At 39.8% G+C, this 18,369-nt stretch overlaps 2 protein-coding genes across 3 annotated transcripts; both read right to left on the bottom strand.

Annotated features, from left to right (window-relative positions):
* Positions 1 to 1,456: 1,456 nt before the first annotated feature.
* On the bottom strand, positions 1,457 to 8,887 carry cdc37 (cell division cycle 37 homolog (S. cerevisiae)). Of its 2 annotated transcripts, none has more exons than XM_039799607.1 (8): positions 8,762 to 8,878; positions 6,327 to 6,623; positions 5,438 to 5,543; positions 4,916 to 5,031; positions 4,694 to 4,816; positions 4,396 to 4,578; positions 2,097 to 2,168; positions 1,457 to 1,937 (listed from the first exon to the last, which is right to left on the bottom strand). In XM_039799607.1, the coding sequence occupies exons 1-8, from the start codon at positions 8,876 to 8,878 to the stop codon at positions 1,827 to 1,829; spliced, it is 1,125 nt and encodes a 374-aa protein (XP_039655541.1). In that variant the 3' UTR covers positions 1,457 to 1,826. The 2 variants fall into 2 exon arrangements, with proteins under 2 accessions (XP_039655541.1, XP_039655548.1); XM_039799614.1 differs by having other exon boundaries at positions 1,459 to 1,937; positions 8,713 to 8,887.
* A 4,869-nt stretch (positions 8,888 to 13,756) lies between these two features.
* On the bottom strand, positions 13,757 to 17,032 carry LOC120558573 (cell adhesion molecule 4-like). Its single transcript, XM_039799618.1, has 5 exons — positions 16,393 to 17,032; positions 15,311 to 15,586; positions 14,849 to 15,181; positions 14,318 to 14,563; positions 13,757 to 14,112 (listed from the first exon to the last, which is right to left on the bottom strand). The coding sequence occupies exons 1-5, from the start codon at positions 16,463 to 16,465 to the stop codon at positions 13,997 to 13,999; spliced, it is 1,044 nt and encodes a 347-aa protein (XP_039655552.1). The 5' UTR covers positions 16,466 to 17,032; the 3' UTR covers positions 13,757 to 13,996.
* Between the last annotated feature and the right edge of the window lie 1,337 nt (positions 17,033 to 18,369).

Below are 18,369 nucleotides of genomic sequence, written 5' to 3' on the forward strand. Positions count from 1 at the left end.
GACATGCAGTACATTTATTCATTGTAAACCTTAAAACAGGAATCATGCTTCTCTTTTTTATTTTATCTTAAACCATTTGGAATAAATGTGTACATGGACAGTGAGCCTACCAAAGCTGGAAAGCAACAAGCGTTTTGTGTTTAGGCAACACTTTAATGAATTTACTTACTATTTATTAGAAACAAGACAGCAAGGCCAGAACTAATGGTTATTTGCATTATTGTTTACCAGCTGATTATTTTCTCATTTAAGTGATTCCTTGTTTGGTCTATAACGTGTCACAAAGTAGGGAAGAATGCCCACTATAAGTTCCCACAGTAAGAGAATGGCTTGTTTTGTCTGACAAACAGCCACAACCCCAAAGATACTCAGTTTACTGTAATGTAAGCCAACCAAAGGCAGCACATTCTCACATTTGAGAAGCTGGAACCAGAGAACATTTCACATTTTTGCTTTAAAGGGAACTAAAACGATAAATCAATCAATCATTATAGTGATAATAATAGTTGCGGATTACTTTTCTGTCCATCGACTGAGCTTGTAAGTGTTTCTCTACAGAAGCTGTGATACACAAAATGTCACTAAAACAGCCTCTGATGATCCCAGTTAACATTCAGAAACTACTGCTAACGTTTACCTGTTCAATGCTTTTTCAAAATTATTAGAACATTCACATATCGAGAGGACCAGACTGTGACAATAACCACACATTTATATAACCATACAAAGAAACACACCCAAACAGTTCTGCAGGAAGCTGCTATTGTTTCCCTCCAATCAGCTTTTATAGGCATTATTTAGATTTGATTTAGGCCCCAGGCCTGCACTGATTGTTTTCTATTTACAAAAGTGACTGCCCAAAGAAGCTTTGCTTCAAAAAAATCCTGTACAGACCACTAAATCAAATCTACCAATTAATTATGAAGGAAAGATAGGGAGAGGGAGAGAGAGACCGACAGCAATTAATTATGCAAGTGAGAGAGATGGAGAGAGAAGTATGGCAGAAAATGAGTCAGGATTCATTTAGTTCATTCAATTAGTGGAAAAGTTGATAAAATAAACGCAAACCATGTGTGAACAACAAAATGCCTGGTTTATTGTATAAGTTTTAGAACAACTTAAAAACAGTCTCACAACTTCAAACATAAATACTAAATAAAACAGTGCTTGTAAAAAACCTTGACAAGTACACACTAACACTACAACATATTGTAACAACTCTTACATTACAAAGCAGCAACGATAACATAGATACAAACTAAACTACTTGGACTCGCACTCAGTTAGACGGACTCATCAATTTCAGAGTTGAGACGATTCCTCCACTAACTGATCAGTTGGACCAATCTGTGTGAGTGTGACACCAACAACCATGCCACACTCAAAGTTGCTTAGATCACCTTTCTTTCCCATTCTGACATTCAGTTTGGAGTTCAGGAGATTGTCTAGACCTGGACCACACCCCTAAATGCATTAAAGCAGCTGCCATGTGATTGGTTGATTAGATAATTGCATTAACGAGAAATCTTACAGGTGTCCCTAATAATCCTTTAGGTGAGTGTATATACACAGGCTTCTAGATGTAGTTTATGGGCTGTCTGTCCCCAAACAGACTTGAGATGGCGCTGTTCACCGCAGTAGGGCAACCGATGTAGGCAGATTGTTTGGTCTGTAAATGGCAGGTGCCTGTAATGGCATGCTGAAAAAGAAAATTCAAAGAAGAATGTACTTGTACATTATGTTTGATATGTACAGTATAACATTACTTGCACACTGTTGCACAAAAATTCATTGTTAAACATCGGAATGTTCTCCGTTCTCTTATTCTAATCTTCTTCCTCATCCTCTTCATTGTCTTCCTTTTCATCGTCACGCTCTCCTGATTCAGGGACCCACAGGCCAGAGGCAATACATCTCCTGAGGTGGTATTTTCCTTCCTGTAGAGAGAAACACAGTGACACCAGTTCAAGACACAGAATGAATAAGATGAACAAACATATGTTGTGCCAATCAAAGACACCCTCGGGCCTTTTTTAAGTTTTTTATTGACTGGAAGTTAGCATTTTAGGCCGAGGCTCAGTTACAAACACACTCACCTCCAGGTCCAGTTTGCGGATAGCTTCCTGCAGCATCTGAATGTTCTTCTCATCAAAGCTCTTCTGCATGTCCTATAATACAAAAGAAAATGTGTCTAGCATGGCCCAATAAACATACTGTACTGAACTGACCACTGCCAATTGATGTCTCAGCACTAAAATTGAGTGCGTTTAGTAGAGAAAATACTTTCATAGTCAAGTTTAAAAATGGATTACTCTTGCGTACACCCTGCATTCATAACTTTTCAATTCAGTAAATTTTTTCTACAATTGTATTGACTTTGGAACTAATTTACCTTTATTAAAATCCTAATGTCACAAAGAAGGAGCTGAAAAATGACGTTATGTTTAATCTCAAGGAAAGTAGATAATGCTATTTAACTTGCACACAGAGAGCTCATGCCTGACTGCTGGAGTCCATTCTGCTCAGCTGTGTATTGACTTCTCTGATTATCCAAATGGCTACACGGTTCATATCAATAGACTGCGCAAACACTACAAACAGGTTTTAAAATCTGTGGAAAAAAATGCAGTCTTCGCACCCGACTACACTGCTGTCAAAGTAAAAAGATCTTTATAAATAGCTCATGTCAGAAGCCATTAACAGGATGTGAACTCTATGTGGAGGGAAAGCACATTTTTTTCAAAAACAGAATATAAAACAAAAATGTTAACAAATGTAGAAAAAAGATATGATGAATGTCAATATCTTCCTTCTCAAAGAACTACATACTTTTACATTACGCACACTATTAAACAATACTGTAAACAAAGTCAACTTTATAAACTCAGCAAAAAAAGAAACGTCCCTTTTTCAGGACGCTGTATTTTAAAGATACTTTTGTAAAAATCTAAATAACCTTAGAGATCTTCATTGTAAAACGGTTTAAACAATGTTTTCCATGTCAAAAAGACAATCACAGCTTGCAGGCGGTAGGCAATTAAGGTCACAGTTATAAGAAAATTAGGAAAGTAAAGAGACCTTTCTACTGACTCTGAAAAAGACCAAAAGAAAGACGCCCAGGGTCCCTGCTAATCTGCGTGAGCGTGCCTTATGCATGGGTCAAGGAGGCATGAGGACAGCAGATGTGGCCAGGGCAATACACTGCAATGTCCCTACTGTGAGACGCCTAAGACAACGCTACAGGGAGACAGGAAGAACAGCTGATTGTCCCTCGCAGTGGCAGACCATGTTTAACAACACCTGCATAGGATCGGTATATCCGAATATCACACCTGCGGGACAGGTACAGGATGGCAAAAACAACCGCAAGAACTGGCCAGTCTGGTGCAGTACATGAGGAGGAGATGCACTGCAGTACTTAAAGCAGCTGGTGGTCACACCAGAAACTGAGGGCTACTTATGATTTTGACCCCTCCTTTGTTCAGGGACACATCATTCAATTTCTGATAATAACATGAAAACATGAAAATTGTTCAGTTTATGTCTTAGTTGTTAAATCTTTTAATGTTCATTCATAAAAATGTTAAGTTTGCTTAAAATATAAAAAGCAGTTGAAAGTGACAGGACTTTTTTTTTTTTTTTCTGAGTATATGTTTCTCCCTTATACTCAAGAATTTAAAAAACGAACAATGCAATAAGGCTAATGCCTGTAGGATTGACTTTTCTGGCTTGTAGCCTCACCCGCTACAGCAAACCAAGTTGGAAATTGATGTGGTGTGTAAACTGGAGAGACACTCTAACAAGCCTGATATTTTCCAATGTAACCCCAGGAGATGACAACCACTTTTTAGTTGCAGTGTAAGGTTATATCAAATATCGCTGACGTATATTTATAGTGAACATGAGTACGGAAACCTCCGATTTGCTAAACAGACTTATTTGGAACTTACCAACCAGGATTTATTGTTTGTCCCATCATGTTACCTACTTTTTCAATTATTTATTTTACATTTTACTTTATAGTTCCACATGTAAACAGTGCTGACCACTGTGACTAACTTCTCAGCACTTCCTGTATGAATGTGTGTGTGAAGCATTATTATGGAACCCACGCAACTTATAAGCAAGACCCGCCCTTCAATAGCATTCACACGCTACTATTGGCCAGGCGTCCATGCTTACGCAAGGTAACGGAACCCGATTTGTTCAGGTCCTATCCCCTGACTAGTCGGCTATCCTAACCTTAACTACTCGAGGTCAATGACTAACCCCAACCAATCAGGATGCTTTGTAGGGCGGGACTTGCCTAGAAGTTGCGTGGAATCCATAATAACGCATTTGTGAATGGTTATTGTAATTTCCCCTTGCGGGATTAATAAAGTATACATTATTTACCTTTGGCAGTGATTCGTAGACCTCTACAGGGTCTAAACCACCTGGGCCCAGTCTCTTCTGCCTCTCTTCTTCCTCTAGCTCCTCCACAGCGCTCGCCATACGCATCTGCGCACAGCTGCGGATCCGCTCCTTCAGCCGCTCCAGCTCACGGTCAAACTCGTCTAGGTACGGCTTGTCTGCAGTCTTACACGGACACAAACACACTTAAATGGCCAAATTCCCACAAATACTACAACAAAAAATAACTTTCCCCGTGGAAAGTGACCACACAGGAGAGCACATTTTGGTAACTACAGACCTGGATCTTTGAAAAGAATTGTCTGAAGCATCCTCTTGCGTCGACCTTAAGAGTCTGAGCCAAATCCAGGATGAACTGCATGACGATGGTCTGGTGGGCCACCTGCTCCATTAGTGCATGTTTCTACAAGTACATGGAGAATTAACAAGGCTCTACCTGGCTGATTTAGGTGTTGCTTTTTTTACCCAGAACATGCACACAAACTTTTCTCACAGCACTCACCTCATCTATCTCAAAGTCAATACAGATGACAACAAGGCAATTCGCCGTCTCTTCACAGACCAGATGTGGGTTGTCTGACAGATACTTCTGACTGTCACCCCAGCGCCGCAACATACCTGGCGCAAACACAAACACGTCCATCATAATTCAAATCGAGCTCCAGAGGTTGTGTTTTCGACACAGGAAGTCAAATGTGTTCTGCGTTGTTTGGTGACTAACCGTGAAATGGACATGCCGTGTACCCTGCTCAACAACGGTCATTTTTTGGTGATAATTGACGATCCAAGTCAGGATATGTGTTCTGCTGCTTTGATTTTGACCTTTTCTAATCTCTTTTGAGCCCCCCCCCCCAACATTATGAAAATGTGAATGAGTGAAATTATTTTGCAAACAGCCCATGAGCAGTTTGGTGTCTTTGAAAATCTTGTGACTAGAGATCAAAATAGAGAGATTTATACAACAACATCAAGGATACATTTTAAAGAAAGACAGAGATGCTGTGAAAAATACAACAAAGCATACCAAAGTGTCTGATTTCTTCTTTATACTTCTCAGCAAAGGTCTTGTGCTTCTCCACCTTTTCCTCCTCTGTTTCCTCCTTAGTTACAGGCTTGATGTTGAGTACACTCTGGAAAATAAGAGAAAGAAAAACGATGAACCCCAAGGGGATGATAGACCCTTATAAGAGGAGATGAGTCTCTTTGTTTTACAGTCTGATACAGAACATTAAAAAAGATTACCTGGACCTGAATAGAAGCAGCATGGGAAAGGGATTTAGGTGTGGAACTCTCTGAGGATAAGTGGCAGGACAGTTTGGAATGTATACACGCCTCCTCACTACACGGTTTTGACGACAAATATTTGAGGTCTTAGTTTTCTTATTTGTCATAGTTCCTTGTGTACTTGCATACATACAGAACATGAAGACTGTTCTCCACCAGCCACTTGCAGTGCAACAGGAAAAAACACCAATCATACAGACGTACGTAAGAATTCATACATAGACTTAAATATATAAAGGAGGTTGTATCATTCCTGCCCCTTGAAAAAATAAAATACAAAATGTATAAAGCTCAACTTTGTCTTGTAGTCCTTTTATTGATTTCACTGAAACATTTGCATTTCAATGATAGCACTGTATTGATATTATAATTAAGTGTGTTGTCCCTGTCCAATCCTGTTTTTATTTTCATATTCTGTGCTTATGTTGTTGTTTTTTAGAGCCTTGTGGGAGGAAGGGGGGCATATGTACACTTTTTTCCTCTTATATAGCCGTCTTTGTATTATTATTTTTTCGTAACCTAAAAAAATGCAAAATAAAGTTTGAAAAAAATAAAACCGAGGAGGAACCCGGAAACGGACAAGTCACAGTAAATCTCGCAAATCTTGTGCCCTTGCTGCCATGCCCTACCTTGCTGAAACCTTCTTTGCTGATAGTGTCAACATCCCAGGGCAGCTTCTTTTCTTCTCTCCGGTATTCTTCGATCATTTTCTCAAAAGACTTTTCATCCTTCTTCAGTTTTCTGACCTCGCCCTGGACTTTCTTGATCTCAGCCTCTCTCTCCTCATCCTCCTCTCCTTGGTTCCTTCCTTCTTCCAGTTCTTTAAGTCGTCCCTGGGCTTCTTCCAGTAGCTTCTTGCATTCTAATAAGTTATTCTCCAGATCTTCCCCTCTCTGCTGAAACTCAGCCATTCTCTCCAGCCGGGTCTGTTGTGGCAGGCCACAGTGGATGAGAGTAAAGAGATAAGTGGAGAAAAAAAAAATCATAAAAAGGCACTGGCACAGATGGTGGGAGTTGAGGAGAGGGTGAAGAAGATTGGTTAGGGAGAAGATGCTAAAAAGTCAAATTAGAAGAAAACTAGAAGACACATATTCAAAACAAACGTGTGCACGACCGAAAGAAAGAAGAAGTCTGCACATGACAGAGAACTAATTACCTAGAGAAGCCATCTTTTATTTAAAACAAATGAATCAGAGCCTGATGTGGGAAAAAGATCTCAAATATCTTGGGAAATATTAGTTGGAACTATTGTTGCTGGGCAATGGAATATGTTAAGGCGCATGAATCGCAATGCCTTGTTCTGGCTCATTTGGTTATCTAACCAATAACATGGCCAAATTTGACGTTCAGTATACCAGCTCATAACATTTCAAACATATCAGCCAGCGGTTTTGTAACTTTCCCAAATCTCAGCGAGCTCTGATTCTCCGGTATCAGATAAGAAGGAATGTCCCAGAAGAAATCCTGAAAAGAAAATAGACAAGGGAAACCAGATAGGGTGCTGGAGACTACAAGCCGCTCTCAACCTTTCACTTAACTAGTCATGTGACTGCTTGGCACCAGCTAAGCCTATTATCGACACAGAACCAGAGCCATACAAACTGAGCTTGACCAATGCAGGTAGCAACCATACTACGGTAGTTCCATAATTATTTTTTTTAATTTTGAGTATCTTTTTAACAGATTTTACACCTCACAATTTGATAACAGTTAGGTTGGGATCACCTAAGGGGTCGCAAGATTAATCTGTGGGGCTTTGGGACAACTAACAGTAGGACAAAAGAAAGAAAATGTATATGTAACTGTTGACAATAGTTCAGGTAGACATTCAAAGGGGTCACACACCAAGAGGGTTGGAAATGAGGATCCAGGGTAATGTAAATGCAGTTGGTTAAAGTTATTTCTAGAGCCTGACTGATTTGACACAGATATATCACATTTCTAATTTTTAACTAAAATATAGCTAGAACTACAACATAAACATTTTTATAAGAATCCTTTAAGTTGTGTTGATTTGGTTGTTGAACCTATGTACTTTACTGACAGAAAGATTTTACAGCTGCAAAATAAACTTGTCAGTGCTGTCTAATTGAAATTGTAGTTAAACTCTGATGGCAACACCGTATCTAAATTACCTCAAACTATTTGGCAAAATAATCTTAACTAAAGGTCTACTTATTAGCTTTTTCCAGAACTTTTGACAGCATCTCATGGCATTCATCAGTGAACGGAGACAGATAATGACGTCCATGAGATGCAGTGGAAAGCTCCGGGAAATGCTTCACTTATTTCATTAAATTATTATTTCCGAGATATTTGCTTTACGCTATACCTCAAAATATAACTTTGGCCTTTCTGCGCTACATTTTTTATTACTGATCAGCCGACATGAGTGCCATAACAAAATAGCTGTGATCATTTAAAATCAAGATGGATTACCATAGAGTCTAGACTGTAAAAATAATGTCACCCATCACTGCTACCAATGTGGATTTTGGGCAGTTTACATTATACATTTGTCCTGGTTACTATTTTGTTAGCTGCTCCCAAAAAGGGAGCTTACATAATGTTTAGATTGGGTCACAAATGTTAATAGCTATTACCACAAACATTGTATTGATAGTTAGATATGGTGAACAAAAAAATGTATAGCTGTGGCAGCAAACTGGTAGTCACTAGAGCACTTAACTGTTACGGTCAACCCAGTCTTTTCCAGTGTTTTCTTTGACTTTCTCTTAATTTTACATCTTTTAAGTTGTGGGTAGCACATTTTAATTCTACCTATTTTCAGATTATGTTTTCTTTGCCTCTTCCATCTCCCTCTTTTTACATTTCTTATGCCTGTAAAGCTTTTGTATACGTGCTTGCTTGCCAATTATTTAGCTAGCAGATCCTTTAGCGTCAGAGAATCTGACGGGTCACATATTTTTGTGTAACACCTGTTGGTCATTCTCTTTGTATAGACTCCTCTGGTTGTCGGTTACTAGTTAAATCACTTCTACTGGTAAAACTAACCAGGTATAAGAATCCAAACGTCACGGCTACTACAAGTTTCACTGCTGACCCGGTGTCTCATTCTGAACAAGCTCGGCGTGTCGACATACGGATTGGTCACATCTTCATCGTCGGACACGTAGATGTGATCCCAGACGCTGTAGTCGATGCCCGCTCCGGTGCTCATCTTTATGGCTCTTTCTGCCCTCTCCTCTGCGGGTTTTCAGTGTCAGTTACAGAAGAGGGAGGCTGCAGCGATGTAGACCTACAGCTGGGACAAAACACCGATAAGGAGGCAGCAAACAGGACAGAAATTGATAGTTTCCCAATCCTCTTAGCGAGGCAGACAGCCACACAAGCCGTTGCCGATATGTAATGCAGCTCAGCGCAAGCCTGTAATCCAATCAATATACGTCATCAAGAGGCGCGGTTCGGGTCGATCATTTATCATAGGTGTGGCTATAATAAAAAGTAATTTTGTTTGCTTGTTTGTTTATGTTTTTAGCATTAATCATTTGATTTTGCTGACTTATTACAATAAAATGTAGCTTATCATTTTGTTAAAATGCCTTAATGATATTTTGTAGCAGTATCTTAGTAAAGGAAATTATTAGGTATCTTGAGAACCTGAACGGATACTGGATAGGATGTGGACGGATTTTCAATTTTTAATGGATGCTTAATTTGGCCCACTGTTTCACTTTCTACTTGCTCCCGGGAGATTTTTTTAATTATTATTATTGCGATACACAAAGGGCAACAATGAAGAATCAAATGTTTCCAGACTTCTGCCATTTTCAAGCATGGACTTTTGCCATCATAAACGTGGATGCACGTACTGGGCAAAGGTTCCAGGCCAGGATGCAAAGGTGTTTGCTTAAGAAGTATTTATTTTTTTGGGCAAGCGATCACACTGTAAATGTAGTGAAAGCTTGCAAAAATGTAGTGTTGAGTTAAATAAAGTTGTAACAATGCTGATTTTAATAACCATGTATGTTTTATGTTTTAAATAACTAGTGCTGTGCCCGTTGAAAACGGGCTGATTACTTGGCCTGTGGTGTTGTTGCTTGTAGAATTTATCAAAACCAAAGTGTACCCCAAAATGACTTACAGAAGGACCCTGAAGCACTTATATGCAACTCCACTGTATCCTACTATCTATTGACTTAGTGTAGGCTACGTCTACATCAGAGGAAGACATAGGCGCCAATACCGTGGGTGCTGCGTAGTTCGAGCACCCACGGAAAATACCAGCACCCACTGAGCACCCACGTGTGCCAGACTGCGCTACATTTATTTAAAATTGCAATTGGTGCTAAGTGGAGCGTCTGTCATAATGTGAATGGTTATGTCGCTGCCATATCCTATCCACCAATCACAGCGTCTCTTGGATGAAAACGCCTCTGCTCAGTGCGTGCATGTGCGTTAGGTAATCCGAATGAGAATTAAATGGACAGATTTGTTATTAAAAAGCAAAGCTAATGATGCAAGTGCATCGACGACATCCACCACCAGTGCAGAGAGTTCTTAATTTCCCACGAAGCTGATCACGGTGGATAGGCTACCCCAGAGCCCGGGCCGGACCCTTGATCAAGCAATTTGTTTTTTTTTGTTTGTTTTTTTAAAGCCTAATTGGGTGGGGATAAAGCTATGCCATAATCAGAAATATTATAAATATATATATAAAAGTAACAAATGTGTACAAAAGTTAGGCTGCAGTTACAAAATGCAACACGTGTCATGCGCGGAGTCTCCTCTCGCACGCATCAACGGGCCTGCTGGGCTGAACAAACAGCAGTTTACATGCTTCGTCCTTTTTACATTATTCTAAACAGATTTCTGTAGTTCAAACAACTCGGAATTGTAGTTGAGAACGTCAGTTATAACGGCCCACGTGTTAAAAAAGTGTCGGTTTAAATCGGGCTCATAATTACAGTTAACGTGTCGTGGTCGGGCTCGGAAACAACGTGTTCGGGCTCGGGCTGGGTCGGGCTTGACTTTTTGGGCCGATCTAATCTCTAGTGGTCAGTTAAACTTCTCATCTCCAATCCTATTTGTGAGAAGTGGCGCTGTCCTGAGTTGAAACTTTACGGCTTTATTATTGAGTTAATAGTGTGTTTGTATCGGCTGCTGTCCGTTTCCTAAGGTTCTGAAATGCAATTTTTTGACTACTTGCGCGTGCGCGCGTGAGCACCCACGGAGGAAAACATATATCGGCGCCTATGGAGGAAGACATTGTGCTTATATATTTACCTGACAGAGAACATTGCAGAATCAGAATGTAATCACAGAATATCACAATTAAAATGTGGAGTAATCAGACATAGCGTCATGGACTCATACCCACCCTGCCCGTTATGAGAGCTAATCAGCACATATGCGCTCATCAACCACCAGAACCGGAGTGTGTGTGTGTGTGTGTGTGTGTGTGTGTGTGTGTGTGTGTGTGTGTGTGTGTGTGTGTGTGTGTGTGTGTGTGGCCGCGCGCAGAGAGAGAGAGAGAAATACACACTGTACAGATACTTCTGGCTTTATAAGATAGATAGCCTGCCTATAAGTGACATCACGCTCTGTCTGCACTTGTTGTAGCTGGTTGTGCCTTGCATGTGTGGGATTCTGAAACGTCGTTAACATCGGGAATTGTCGTTTGCTTATTCGAATCAAAAGTCAAAGACAGTCCAAAGTAGTGCTACTTTGCACACATTTTAGCTGCCAAAGCTCTGCTGCTCTCTCTCTCTCTCTCTGCTCCTGCTCACTGCTCACTCATTGAGCAGAGGGGGAGGGGCCAGCGGCTAGAGCGGCAAAAGCTAATGTGTGCTTCTTTTACCTGTATATTTAAGGATAACTTTTGCATTTCTTATCCAAACACTGCACTTACTCGTGCCCATAGCAAGACACCTGTCAAGTTTGAAATCCATCGGACTAACGGTTCGAGAGATATGCGCTTAACACCCAGACAGACACACACACAGACAGAAAGACGTTCCTGGAATTATAGATAGATAAAGTGTATGCTGCAGTCAGGGTATGAAAATAAGAATTTAATCTAGAATGACTACTAAGGTAAAAACAGCTGGTTATTTATCTCCCCCTCTCTTCCTGTTTCTTGCAGCTAGATTAGGTTAAAACCAACTATTAGCCTAACATATGAAGAGAAACGTCTCTTTGAGTCTCCAACCTCCTGCTGCCTAGTCTGGGTTAGAACAAAGGAAATGCATCTCTGTAAACTTGAATAGAATCGGCACTACCATGATAAACAACCTTTGTCTGTGACCTGAAATTCAGAGGTGTGTCCTTATCCTGAGAGACAGGAATATAATTCGGATCCTGAGATGATCCCAGGACTGCTAACTATAACCCGACAGGGGATGTTGGTAGTCCGCTGTTTACAGTGTACCCTATTGTTTTGTCATGTCAACAGCACTGCAGACTGTGACCCCACAAGGGAAGCATGTCTTGCAGTCCACTGCTGGCAGTGTTTCATGTTTTATGTTTGATTGTTTTTGTCATGTCGTTTTCATCGTGTTGTTCATTAAACCTTTTGCTTAACTTTCAATTCGACCCAGGCCTCTCCTTCCTCCTCAGAAATCAAACGAACACGTCTTTTAGGATTTCTTAACAGTAGCCTAATCTGCATTTACTCACTCCATCCTGAAAAGAATCTCTGCAGTGGAGTTTCCTGGAAAAGCCTCAGAGATCCAAAAAGCCTTAAGAGTTTGGAGTCAAGCTAGTTTAGTGATAAAGAATCTCATTAATAGGAAATCTATAATTAAGTCTTCTAGCTCCATCAGTACTTTGGGGGTTTACTGTACTTGCCATCTTTCACATATTATGAGGCAAGTACTGATTCTTACACTGGATAACTGTAAATAAACTAAGGCCAGTCTGTGACTTAAATGCTTTAATTTAACACAATTATGAAATAAAAAGCCGATAACATCGTATTTTTTTTAACATGTATTGATATTGTGGTGTTTAGACACTGTCTCCATTAAATTACTATTAATTGACAGTACCTTGTTCCATGTATTTGCAAGTACTTTAAATGCCATAAAATATCAATGACACTTGGATGCATCTCATTGAGCATGAACAAAGTGTCATTTATTCAAAAAACAAAATAATAAACGTGATAAAACCTCAAATTTCCTTATTAAAGAGCAGTTCATTATTATACAGTTGCTTGTATACATTCTTCTTTTTCACTAACATCAATACAGCGCACACACATACACACAAATGTACAAAACAAATACATGCACATTCACACGGAAACAGGAAACTGTTGCTCTGTCTGTGGGTTGAAATGAAGTCAGGCACACACTTTCAGTGGGTTAACACACAACTGTGAAGTTCAATGTGAGCAATTTCACATACTACTCTTAAGCTTTATATATTCAACACATCTCTAAATGAAGTTATGAAGTTCTTTGCAGTAACACAACTGAAATACAACAGAGAGAAACAGTAAAACAGCCACACTGGATGTTTCAGCCAAAATTGGTCAAACAAGCACCACATAATATTGACTTGTTGACATGAATCTAGTTTCCCATTTCCCTTAGCAAACTGTTTATTGTTTTGTTTTGTTTTTACATCTTCTGCCTCATTATGACCCACCCAGACATTTTTGGTCATTGGGTCATGCTTTCTGTCCCCAGAGTGAGAAATAAACATGGAGAAGCAGCGCTCAGTTTTTACATAGTTTTACAAGTGCATTGTGCTACACTCCTCAGTTCTTTTAAATCAAGGCTGAAGACTTTTCTCTTTTGCCTTTTATTAAATTAAGTTATTGTTCATTTCATACACTGCACCGTATCTTTTATTTTATTCCCGTCATGCTCTATTTTAACTTTTTGATTTTCTATTCCCTTTAATACTTGTTTTAACTGTCCTGAGCTGTATATATATATATATATATATATATATATATATATATATATATATATATATATATATATATATATATATATATATATATATATATATATAGATATATATATATATATATATATATATATATATATATATATAGATATATATATATCCTTAATAAGTGTAACACTGTGCTCAGAGAGCTAGTGACTTGTTCCATTCAGTTTAGTTGAAGTTGAAGTTGAAACTTGACTTAAACTCCTTTTTTATGATTTGTGGCATTTTATGTCATTAGATAGCGTCAGTACAGACATGACAGGAAATGAGGGAGAGCTAGATGCAACCAGCCCATACATATTTCATGCCGTACTGCAGGCTTACTCTACAGAATGCACGGCAGAGTGTCTTGTGTGCAAACAGAAAACGTCCTTCAGATTGTCCTGATCCGACTGGATTTGTAGAAAAATGAGTATCCACTTATTACACAGATGACAACCAGAACAGCAACTGCTGCAATCACACCTATAATGAGTCCCAAGTAGCTTACTGCAGAGAGTGGGGTGAGGGGGATGGGGTAAGAAAAAAAAAGGAACAGAGAATATGATACGTCAGACAAATACCAAAACAGTCACAATGAACTTCCTTCCTCACGTGTCAGAATCAATCCTCAACTGCTGTGAGAAACCAATTCCACACACTTTCCAGTAACAGTCATCATAACTCTGAAGACCCGACAACACTTCAAACTCACCTTTGACATCCACATTAAACGTCACAGTGACAGTCCCCATGCGGTTGCTGACAGAACAGGTGTACTGCCCTTTATCCTCAGACGTTACAGAGTCGATAGTGAGAACGCTGCCATTGGGGTAGGAACGGATAGGTGATGTCCACGTGTACATGGGGCTGGGGTTTCCCACAGTCGAGCAGTTCAGTTGTAGAGAGTTTCCTTCTGCGACGGTGATATTTGAATGTGATGACTTTAGTTGAGGCTTATCTTTGTGTGGATTAAGTGGAGAAGAGATACAACATGTCATTACAGTAACATGGGAACAATTTTGAAATTGAATCAGATTTTTCATTGATGTAGATTGATGTAGAATACATTGTACAAGCTAACTCCTTCACATACCAGCAGTCACGCCCATTGCTAATTTAGCCTAAAAATATTGATTAGAGCGGCTTTACATAGCAGATCAAAATGCTTCTCCCATCACTGTAAATGTGGCCAACATGACAATGAAGGGTGTCAAAGTGTGTTCCTTTTTCTTGTCAGACTCACAGTACACAGTGGCAGTGATGTTTTCTGACATCACCACTGGAGGGCGCTGTGGTCCATCAGGTCCCAGTTCTAGCTTTGCTTCACACCAGTACTGGCCTCCATCATCATCTTTACTGGGTGTGATGTTTAAAGAGAAGCTCTCAGTCACTGGTTTCTTCTCTATGTTGTTGTTGGACTGAGGTTGACCCAGCGCTGTCTGTCCTCTGTAGAACATCACAACGAGCTTTTCAACAGGAGCAACGTCCTTTACTGTACACTGCAGAGTGTACTGATGACCCTCAGACATCGGCACAGTGTGATTTACAAAGCTGATGGACACACTGTCTGGAGGCTCTGTAGAGACAAACAGAGAGACATGCAGGCACACATTAAGCAACAACAGGAAAGAATATAAACTACATGTACCCATTTGCTTTATTACTCATTAAATCATCACTAACAACAGTTATTTTGTTTACTTACGGTACACAGTTACAGGCAGGATGCTACAACACTGGTAACCAGTATTGCTGGTATAATAGCACATGGGAGATGTTTGCCATTCAGTCAGTCTGTCAATCGTCCATGAAATTGTGGTTCCGTTTTTTGCTGAGTTTCCAACAGGGCTCTCCACATTATAAATGGTGCCGTCGCCGAGGCAAGCATGCTGACATACAGAGCAGCTGGCAGAGGTTGGGTCACCATACTTCACTACCAGACTGGTTGGAGTGAACTCAGGTTTATCTGTACAGTTGGGATCTATAACACAGAAACGGTTGTGATTTTAAACAGTTCATTGTAAAACTAGCAATCGGATACATACATTATTTATTTAATGTATTAATATTTTTCTTAAATAGAATGGCTATCTCTACTTTATTACTGGTATGGTATGTTGCCAGGCAACCTAAAATGGTCTGACAACACAATATCAGCCATTGTCCAGCTTTAATGTTATCTCATAATTTTGTAAGTAGCCTAGTTATGCTTTTTTAATCATTAGATTTGCATTTCTACATTTTTGTCAATCACAGAATATATCTAGTAGCCTTGTCCATTGTCCAATATTTTCCTGTGATTTTAACAGTCCAAACCGTTTTTTAAGATGACTGTAGTCTAGCAGTGTGTGGGTAAATTTAGCCTAATACTGTGAATGCTTTGTTAATGAAAGCTAGGCTACTCCAAGTTTAATTTGGCATGGCCATACAGTAATTATGACAGTAGCCTACTGCCACGGCGTATTGTACGTTTGTTAGTATAATATTCAGAATGTGAGAAACGAGAGATAAATGGTTTGTACATTTCTAGCTATATGAACTAACACCATACGACCATATGGCTACTGCCTAAACAACAGGGAAAGAAAACAAGTTATTGAAAAAAAGAATATAGGCTATTAGCCTATATCTAGGCCTACATGATTATTAATTGAAGCAATAACACGATAAAGTTTTTCAACACTAAGCTGTATTTAATGGCACGTCTATGTTTAATCGCCTCATAATGATAAAACGTAGGGAGGCAGATAACCCGCTTTCAGACTGCAACGGATACGGAGAGCTTACCACAACTGGACACATGGAAGTCCCGCAGAAAGGTCAGCAAAGAAACAACCAAAAATATGTCGGAGAAAAACATTATTTTCAGTAGCCTGGGTCTTGTAGCAAACAAGATGTTTCTCTTCTGCCAGTGGAGGATGACTGATACTCATGACCCTGATAAACTCAAACTGATTCAGCCTGAAAGCCAGCCCCCTGACCAATTGAACTAAAGACACCAATGTATAGGCTAGCCTACACATAAACACACATATCTATAGTATAGGTATAAGCCACACAGTTTAGGTAGGCCCTCTTTTTTTGGTAAAGGAATGTTAGTGGTCCGGAAGCAGACTTCTCTTATCTCCTTCCTGAAAGCCCTCTCCCTTAAAAGTCATGCTCGGGAACCTCTACCCTCTCCTCCACATACACATCTCCGCTTCATACTCCAGATTTGACTTTTTTTCTCATTTTTACACGCAGATGCGCGCACACACACATACACACACACACACAGTTATTTCTAGTCTGTTCATATCCTGCCTGTCTTCTGCCCCCTCCCCCACTACTTGTAACCAGAGGAAGGCAGGACTCCATATCAGAGAGGCATTGGTGTTAGAATAAAAACAGAGTCACACAACTTGAACAGAAGGCAATCATGGAAGTGGGGGTAGACAGCATGTGTCACGCCCGGTGGCAGTGGTTTTATTTCTTCAGTTTGTATGTGTTAGGTTGTAAAAAGTTAAACCATTGGTGATGTCTGATAAAAAATATACTTTTAGTTAAATGAACACTGTAGCTAGAAAAAAACACTGAATCAATACCGATTTCATCACACCACACTTAATTAGCATTTGTCTGGTTCACTCTAGCTTCTAAAGAATTAATTAGGTCATGTCTGTTATTTAGCATGAAGGTAGAAGCTCTAGAAGACTTATTGTTTAAACAACTTTGAGAGCCATCCCCTGTTGAGCCAGACTTGATTAAGACAAAGAATGAGTATTCCTGTAGTTTGGAAACAATTGACACCGCCTTGGTAGGATCCTGTGACCGGGTGTGGCCTCAAGACACATGGATTGGTTATTTACACCTTTTCTTTTGAGAGACATCTGACTAATAGGGAAAGATTTACCCCCAGGTGTAGGGAATAAATGTGTGATCCTGAGAATGATTCAGGACTGTTTTGATGTGACTCCACAAGGAGAAGCATGATTTCAGTCCGCTGTCAGCTGCAGTGTAACATTTGTTTTTGTCATGTCGTTTTCATCGTGTTGTTCATTAAACCTTTTGCTTCTTTCATTTGGACCAAGCCTCTCCTTCCTCCTCAGAACTCAAACGAAAACGTCTTTTAGATTTTCTTAACATATGCTTGCAGTGTGGTTGTTGTGTTTTGTTTGTCACCCTGACTCTCCACAGTATGCGGACACGCCCTTCCTGCTGTTCTCTCCCCGCACCTGACACCAGTTACTCATCAGCGCACCTGGAATTCATCAGCTCCTCAACCACCTATAAAAACCAAGGTCAGATTAGTACCCCCATGGGCCCCCTCCACCTCATAACACCCACGCCCTCCAAAGGAGGCGATAAAAAAATCTATTGACAAACATACACACACACACAATACTAACCGTGCAATCATGGACATCAGAAAAACGTTTTTCCGAGTGAAAACGTCACCATTCGCGTAACATCCTGTGGGAATCGGAGGTGGGAAACTCGGGCTGGATTTTGTTAACCGAGTTCCCCCGTTGGTGAAGTGTTGTTGACAACTGACGTTTAATGGAGGCGACTTTGGTTCACTGAACATATTTCAATTATAATAAACTGTTTATTATGGACAAATGCCTCTGCCAAGAAACATAAATAAAATTATTCATAAATAGGCCCATGTATAAAAAACAACACATTATCCGTGTCTTTTCCCGTTCATTGTCCTGCAGATAACTGTTGAGTAAAATAAAGTTGTAACAGTGCTGATTTTAATAACCATGTATGTTTTATGTT

The sequence above is a fragment of the Perca fluviatilis genome, chromosome 1 (genome assembly GCF_010015445.1).
Source record: "Perca fluviatilis chromosome 1, GENO_Pfluv_1.0, whole genome shotgun sequence".
In the NCBI taxonomy this organism is placed as follows: Eukaryota; Metazoa; Chordata; class Actinopteri; order Perciformes; family Percidae; genus Perca; species Perca fluviatilis.